At 36.0% G+C, this 9040-nt stretch overlaps 1 protein-coding gene across 1 annotated transcript; it reads right to left on the bottom strand.

The window, feature by feature from the left end:
- Positions 1-5610: 5610 nt before the first annotated feature.
- LOC103448212 (uncharacterized) lies at positions 5611-7974 on the bottom strand. Its single transcript, XM_070808487.1, has one exon. The coding sequence runs from the start codon at positions 7972-7974 to the stop codon at positions 5611-5613; it is 2364 nt and encodes a 787-aa protein (XP_070664588.1).
- Between the last annotated feature and the right edge of the window lie 1066 nt (positions 7975-9040).

Below are 9040 nucleotides of genomic sequence, written 5' to 3'. Positions count from 1 at the left end.
TGACCTATTGTTTATTATATTGAAGGTAATTTTGTCATTTGGATCCTTATTTAACATAATTTTTCACCAAATTACCAAAATGATTGATAGTGGACAATCTCAAAGACCACTTCTATTGATTTCAAATCTCAAGGACCAAAGTGAGAGTTATGCAAATCTTAGAGACTATTTTGGCTAAAAAGCCCACGTCAATTTAATCCTTCCGTTAACGTTTCGTCAATATTTTTTGTCCCACTAATCAAATCATATGGCACCGTGTGGATTAACTTTAAGAAACTATTTTTTTTTTTTTAAGATTTAAGACTAATAGTAAAATAAGAAACTAAAAACCAAAACTAAAAGAAAGAAAAAAAGTCATCGTCGTCTTCATCAGGGTTGAGCCACGTGATTGGATTAGTGGGACCACACCAGCACGGAATACTCGTCCGTTAGTGCACTCTTAAAAAAATAATTTCTTATAGATCATCCACGTTGAGCCACATGATTGGATTAGTGGGACCACACCAGCACACAAAGGAAAATATTGATGAAATTTAACGGAAGGACCAAATTGATGTGTGGTAATGAAAGTTAGGGACCAAATTTATCGATTTTTGAAACTCAGGGACCAAAATGAGGAGTTGGATCAACGTCAGAAACTATTTGCGTAAAAACCCTTATTTTGTGTAATCCACGTGTCACAAATTCATCGGATTTGTGGGTCCCATGCAAATTAACAAAATAGTTGACGAAATCTTAACGAAAGAACTAAATTGATGTGGGGTAGTGAATGTCAAGGACGACATTAATTGATTTTGAAAGTAAATAACCAAAATGATGAGTTTGATCAGTCTCAAGGACTATTTGTGATAAAAACCCTTTAGATTCTCTTATTTTCGTTTATAGACACCTCAATCTAGCAGAGCTCATGTCCTACAGCTACACGATTCATTCAAAACACTGTTCTAAAAATCCTCGCCTAGGAGCTAGGTCGTTGGTCACCGCCCCGATTAATACTTAAACATTTGAAAATTAAGAAATGGTGCATAAACCTACTAAGGTGCCCGCCTAGACCACCTAGGCACCCGCCTAACTCGCCTAGACCCGTCTAAGTTGCAACTCACTTAGTCATAAAATAGATAACTTTCATTTTGAATTTTATTTTTTTTCAATAAATTGTAAGAGACTTGTTGAATACTTAAATAAACACACAATATTATAGGCTTATTCCCCATGTTTTCATTATGTTATAATACTTCATAATATATATATATATATATATATATATATATATCATTCTATTTTGTAGTTTATGATGAAATTATATATATTAGTATAAACAGACACTTATTTACATAAAATATAATAGATATACTTAAATCCGCCTAGTCTACCTAGATGCTCGCCTAGGCCCTAGCCTGCCGTCAGAATAGTGTCTAACGTCTTTTAAAACCTTAAGTCAAAGACAAATAGTTTTTAACATAAATAGAGCATGTAGTTCCGATCAACCATGCCTTTGTCCATGTACTTGATTAGCTGATTGAACCCATTATTTGATTCTATTCAGACATTATTTGTGTTTGCTTACACGTCAAACCTAATTAATTATATTACCTCTCTATACTATGGGGTTTGTTTCACTTTGGTACCCAAGTATCACAACGTTAGAACACCCTACTGTTTGCACAGCGTGGCAATTTTAGCCTTCAAGTTGGCCTCCAATGAAGTTTTCCATCACTTGCCTGAGTGGCACACGTGAGCCTAATTCTGTGCTGATGCGTTTATGCCATGTGAAAACAACTTAAAAAGCCAGCTGACAAGTTACAACTTAGAAATCGATGTGAAAACATCTTGGCTTGACAGAAGAACCGAGTGGTTTTCAAAGGAATCAGAATCAGTCTTCAAATAAATAGTTGAGGTAACAAATTCTCCACAAGAACTAAACAAATCTCCGACAGTTGTTGGAAGTTGACTAATTGTCCAACTCTATGAGATGACCGTGTCTGATAAAGCCAAAATAGCACAAGGCGCAAAGGGGAAATAAGGTGGCAATCAGTTGAGCACTCTGATAGCTCAGCTACAAGCAAGTCTTGTATCTTCCAGGAATAAAAGTATCAGGCCACAACTTAGAAACATTGGTTAAAAGGGTTTGTTCCAGAAAAAAATATTGATGATAAGAGAGAGACAGGAACACCAAGAAGATATTTCCAAACGGGCGTAACCGATGGAAACTTTTACAGTATTCCCACGGGACTCGTAGAGATAATTGAGAAAGAAAAGGCTTTGGTTATTCCAGCTATCTCACCAGCATCCCTACTGTTTTCAAATCTTTTAACTTCCACAAGTGTAATTGCTAAGGAACTGTCAGCAGGCATAGCCCTAATGGGAATAGAAAGAATTCCACAAGTTTCCTGGTCAGATATATGATGAGTGAATATTATACTTTATATTTTACCCTAATCTTAGTTATAATTTGGGTAAATTACATTTTATTCCCTCATGTTTCGATGCAATTACAACCTCATACAACATTTTTAAAACATTTCAATCTCATACATTTAGTATTATTTTTTTTCAATTTCATACAACCTTTAAAAACTATGTTAAGTTAACTGTTAAGTGATGATGTGGCAAATATGGTGTCCCCATTTATGCTGACGTAGCTGTCATATTTATGCCACGTGGCTAAACACTTAATAAAAACTTTAAGTAATTTTAAAAAAAATAATTAAAAAAAAAAACCCCAAATCCCCTTCGTCTTCCCCACCCAAGCCTATCCCTTTCTCCCATTCCCATCTCCCATCCCCCATCCCCCATCACCACCCCTTCTCCCATTCTCATCTCCCATCCCCCATCACCACCCCTTCTCCCATTCTCATCTCCCATCCCCCATCACCACCCCTTCCCCCATTAATTCTACGCTCCATCTAACCCAAAATTCCAAATTTCCCTACCCGAGCCACCCCTCTGTCAACCCACCGTTTTGTTTCCTGCATGTGGCCCCCTCTCTCGCTTTCGTCCCATCTATTTCCCCTTCCCCCTTTTCTCTCCCTCGGAAAATTTGAACCCAAAAAAACCCTAGAGATTTTCAGAGCAAACAACAAAAAAAGAACTTGAAGCTTGAATTGGCATCGAAAGAGGAGGAGGTTGAGCTGGATTTGGGGCTGTCGATCGGCGGCAGCTTCCGAAAACCGGAGAACTCGAAGCTAGCCAAAGGGTTCAACGTAGATCCGAGAAAGGATGAGCACCAAATACCGCCATCCCAACCAAACGCGCCATCTTCGTCACCGTTCGAGTCATCTGAGCCGGATAGTGCGCTTCTAGATCCGCATACGAAACGGGAGATGTAGACGTTGAGAAAGCATGAAGCAAAGAGGAAGCAGGAGCAAAAGAAAGGCCAGCGACAGAACGATCCTCAAGCAGAGGAGCAACCGGCCAAGAGGGTTAATCTAGTTGGCAAGGAGAAAGGGGTGGGCTCGGGTTAAAGTTTCTGGATTGATGGGGAAGATGAAGGGGATTTTGGGGTTTTTGTCTTTTTACCTTTCTTTAATTAATTATTTTAATTTTTTAAAATTTTTATTAAGTGTTTAGTCACGTGGCATAAATGTGGTAGCCACGCCAGCACAAATAGGAACCCCATATTTGCCACGTCATCACTTAACGGTAACTTAACAGATTTTTTAATGATTGTATGAAATTGAAAAAAAATAATACTAAATATATGAGATTGAAATGTTTTAAAGATATTGTATGATGTTGTACTTGTATCGAAATCTGAGGGGGTAAAATGTAATTTACCCTTATAATTTATTGGTTATTTTGGTAGAACTTTGATACTTTGTTAAGTATTTTCAATTTTTCAATGTAGGACATTTGACTTCCTCTTAAGCAAAAAGTGATCAAACAGATGAATTTTGGAGTGATTTCAATTGGAAGATGTTCGTGAGTGTTTCAAGATGATTGTATTAAAATTTCAGATTTTTCTACCAAGTAGTTTGACCGTGGCAATGAAATAAAGACCCGGCGCACAACTTTTCCATATTGACGTTTCTGAACATTTTGGGTATTTTGAAGGTCAAGATAGCATATTTTAAGGAAGATTCATTTTGACGATTTGTTAGGGACGTCTCAATCTTTAAAAATAGACATTTTGGGACTAAATCAAAGTTGATTTTGGTTGGTCAAATGATGAATTTTCTCTGTAGTCCCAATTCCTATTTAAATAGGAAACCTTTTATTTCCTAATTATCTTATTTTATTATGTTTCCTAGTTTTTAGAAGACATTTTCTATGTAAGATTTTTCTTTTTTTTTTTGGAAGAAGTAAAATTTTATTTTGTAGTAGTATAAATAAGGCTATTTAGCCATTAGAGATTATGGAGAGAGAATGACTTTAGAGAGCGCACTACTTTGGAGCTTTTAACGATTCAAGTTTATTTTCAAGGTGTTTTTTTTATCCATGTTCTTAATAATATTTTGTTTTATAATTGTTCGTAACTAATTTCATTTGTTAGGGTGAGGCCAGGAGCCTTAGCAAGAATATGTAGCTTTTTTTTAATTTTCTTATGATATTATGCATGCAGGTTTTGAATTATTAATCACCATGTTTGAAACTATTTAATTGTCTTGACGATTGGCCACCATTAGAATATTTAGAAAGGTCATTTGATGCAATTTTAGCTAATGGCTGTCCCTGAAATTGACCAAGGTTTTTTGCGGTTAATATGTGTAACTTTTTAGAATGGACGACATGTTCAAGGGTTGTATGGTTTTTCAAAAGGTTTTCACAAAACTTAATGAGTCTTGCATGTTCATGTTCGATCTGGACGCTACAGACAGGTTGCATGTTAGATATACGTTCTATGTTGGAGGTTCTAAGCAGGATATATATTAGGAAAACCTAACCTTCAAAATATGCATGGGTAATTCTTAAGTAATTGGAAGAATTACGTAGAATTGTTAAGGTGACGGCGGAACTCTAATGCTTAAATAGATATTCAAACTATTTTATTTTGTTATTTACTTTGCCAATTTATTTAATTGTTTTTAATTAAATTCGTTTTTAATATTTTAGACCATAAAATCACCATTGTCCAAACTTTGTTTTCAAATAATTAATTAAGATTTGGTTTTTACATAAATTATTCATTCAATTCCTGTGGAGAACGACCTTGCTAGAACTGCTATTACCTTGTACTCTTGCAAGTATTTTAACACTATGTTTGGATGAGAGAAATAAACTTAGAATTTGGATCAAAGTTAGAAATTATAAATTGACATACACCAATTCTCTTGTTTGGATTTAAAACCCACTAAAAACAAGAACCATTATAACTTCATGCTAGTTTCTGTCAAAAGCACCGGTACTTAACGTAGTTGCTTGTGCAAGATGATGTGCTTGATCCCTTATGTCACTGATTTGTGGAAAAACTGGCAAGTTCATGAATGTCAAAAGATGTTTATACATCAGGGAGGAAGTCTTTTTCCAGTCGAAAGTGAGTCCATTTGGTATAAAGTGATTAGAAGCAAGTATGGTATCAGTGACAATGGTTGGGATACCAACAGTGGCGGAGCCAGGAATTTAAGATAATGGGGTCAAAAAATAACTTTCAAAAATCGATCATACTTTCATTCATAATTGTCCACGACGTGTTCTCATATTTTGGAAACGTCGTATTACAACATCATTACTAATAGAATCATATACATCTTTCTCAATGTACACAACCAAACTATCATTCAACCATTGATCACCCATCCTATTATGATGTGGATTCTTCACAATTTTCATCACCAAAAAAGCTCTTTCAACTGAAGCAGTCGCAACAGGTAAAATCAATGCTAATTTCACTAGCAAGTACACCAGGGGATACTGTCTATCCCTCTTTGTCTCCACCAACTTTTGTGCAAGGTTATTAATTCCTTTCAAAGTAGAAAATTCATTATGCAAACGCATATCAAATATATAATTCTTCAGTTCATCTTCAAGAAGTGTGAGCTCCATATCAGAAAAATCCTTTGGATAAAATTTAGTAAGTCGAACTAACTTTTCAATGTCAAAACCTGAGAATGAGTCTTCTGGGCTTAAGCATGCAACACAAAGAAGCAACTCTGTACTTGTCTCATTAAAACGATTGTTCAACTCTTGAAGTTGCTTATCAATAACATCAATAAAGAGATCAACACGGTAGTGATGAAGGTTTGTCAATTTTTCAACTCTACGTCGTGACCTCCCTCGAGCTACAAAGATGTCATTCATATCAGGAATATCAATATCATGCTTGCCACAAAAAGAAGAAACTTTATCAAGCCAAGCATCCCATTCATTATCCCTCATCGCTTGTAGTTGTTGCTTACATGCTTTGACTAAAGCCATAGCACTCACTATATCGAGATCTTTCTTTTGCAATGCATGTGACAACACATTTGTGATTCCCAATATTTCTTTCATCAAAAAGAGACTAGAGACAAAATCAAAAGATTGCAAAAGATTCAACAAAATATCCGCTTCACCTCTTTGATCAAGACTTACACCATCATCTACAATCATCTCAAGCACCTCAATTACAGAAGAAAACATATTAACCAAGCTTACCAAGGTACCATAGTGTGAGCCCCAACGTGTATCACTTGCACGTTTAAGACTAGTTTCTTGGTTTAAGCCTTGCCCACTTGGAAGCTCATAATCTTGAATAGCTTCCATAACTTTGGTTTGTTGTCTTTCTCTAACCATGTCTCGACGTTTACATGATGCTCCGACAATAGTAACGACATTATTAACCAAGCAGAAAAAAGAGCCAATTTGAATATGATTTTTCGCCACGGCTACAAGAGCAAGTTGAAGTTGATGTGCAAAACAATGAATATAAAATGTACTTTCATTTTCTTTCAAAATAAGTGTCTTAAGGCCATTAAACTCACCTTGCATATTGCTAGCCCCATCATAACCTTGTCCACGCAATCTAGATATGCTTAATCCGTTTATAGAGAAGAATTGATCAATTGCCTCTTTAAGTGAAATAGCAGTGGTATTAGGAACATGCTTTATGCCCACAAATCTTTCAACTACTTGTCCGTTGGTATTCACATAGCGAAGTACAACTACCATTTGCTCCTTGACTGATATATCACGCGATTCATCAACCAAAACAGAAAAGAAAGCATCATCACCAATATCAAACATGATAGCATTAGTGGTTTCACATGCTGCTGCATACACAAGATCTTTTTGAATATCAGGTGATGTTAACTTGAGATTTTCAGGAGCATTTTTAAACACCACATCTTTAATACCCTCATTATGATCTGCGAGAAACTTCAAAAGCTCAAGAAAATTACCCTTATTGCTTGAATCTTCACTTTCATCATGACCGCGAAAAGCAAGACCTTGTCGCAATAAAAAGCGAATGCAATCAAGTGATGCATTCAAACGAGTGCGATAATCAATACGTGTTTGATCCGACTGCTTGTGAACAATTGTTTGAATATGTTGATTCTGATTCATTAAAGCTTCACAATGAAGTAAAGCTTGGTTGTGAGCACTATTAGGGCCTCCAACATGAACTCGAAGTCGACATTTTTTCTTCCAATTATGAAAACCTTTACTAGTAAAATTGTCATTACCTACTTGGTCTGGAATCTCTAGCTTGAAGAGATAACAACTTCGACAAAAAACAGCATTTTTGGATATATTATACTCCAACCAAGTAGGAAAGTCATCGAACCATTTCGGATTGAAACGGCGTTGTACTCTTGCAAATGAAGTATATGGAAATTGATGGGTTCGAGGTTGAACCAATTCCCTTTGTAAATAAGCTCTTCGAACCTGATCTCTAATATTTGGATCATATTCTGATATCCGGAGTCGAAGCCCAGGATCTTCTGGAAGATTTGCCAGTATACTTTCTATGTTATTTTCATTTGAACTTTTAGGAATATTTGTTGTAGAGGGTGAGATGTTATCTTCGGTTGATTTTCTCTTAAAATACCTCTCCATAACTGTTTTAAATAAAACCAAAAAGACTTTCAACAACATAATATAACTAAGTTCGGGATTCCCGAAATATTTTGTGTATTTCGGGATTTCCCGAAACCGAACCTGCATTAAAAATTTAAAATCAGAGACTGGTGAATCGATCAAAATTGAAACCCTAACCTTGATTTATCGGAGTCTGATTGTGAAAGGATGGGTGGGTCTTTGAATTCGAGAGGAGAGACAGAAAGAGTCTGATGGGAGAGAGTGAGATGGGAGAGAGTCTCTTCTTCTCGGAACCTCGATCATTTCCATCCGAGAGACACTTTGTCCAAGGAGTGAGTCTTTAGACACATTTCTGCAACTTTCCTTATTTTAATGTTATTTAATAATCAAAATTTGCAATTTGCTTGATTGTAATTTAGACAACACACAACAGTCATGTGCTTTTCTGCACACTTTGATTATTTTAGTAATATATAATTGATATTGCAGTTTGCTTTTCTGCACATTTTGATTATTTTAGTAATATATAATTGATATTGCAGTTTGCTTTTCTGCACATTCGCTGGAGCTGTTGCAAAGCTGCTGTTGCAGTGCTATTAAAGGGGTCAAATTTTTATTTAAAGGGACAAATTACAGATCCATTGGGGTCAAGGGAGCCCAATGCCCCCGCATTGGCTCCGCTACTGGATACCAAGATGGTTCGGTTTGGAAAAAGTAGAAGTCCTTGGAAGGATATTTCCCAAGGGTATAGTTCTTTTCTGGAGTGCTGCCATTTTGTTCCTAGCAAAGGAGATCAAATTAGATTTTGGGAAGACATTTGGCTGGGCGAAAGATCTTTACAAGTCTCATTTCCTAGGTTGTTTAACTTATCAGATTTCATAACAAGAGTATTTCTACTATGCCTAGTCTTGTTGAACATTATGTGAATTGGGAATTTGAGTTTCGAAGGAATTTGCGTGATGTGGAATTAGACAAGCGCCGAGCACTTACCCGAATTCTTCACATAATAACAGAGCAAATCGCCACCGGAATCACCTTTCAACAACTTGATAAACTCTTATGTAGCATGAGAACATAATTTTTT

This window comes from Malus domestica, chromosome 11, assembly GCF_042453785.1.
Source record: "Malus domestica chromosome 11, GDT2T_hap1".
NCBI classification, from domain to species: Eukaryota; Viridiplantae; Streptophyta; class Magnoliopsida; order Rosales; family Rosaceae; genus Malus; species Malus domestica.
This window is presented reverse-complemented; position numbering and strand designations above follow the sequence as displayed.

Excerpts from the sequence above, each read along its gene's own strand:
- LOC103448212 (XM_070808487.1), bottom strand. The coding sequence starts at position 7,974 with ATGGAGAGGTATTTTAAGAGAAAATCAACCGAAGATAACATCTCACCC.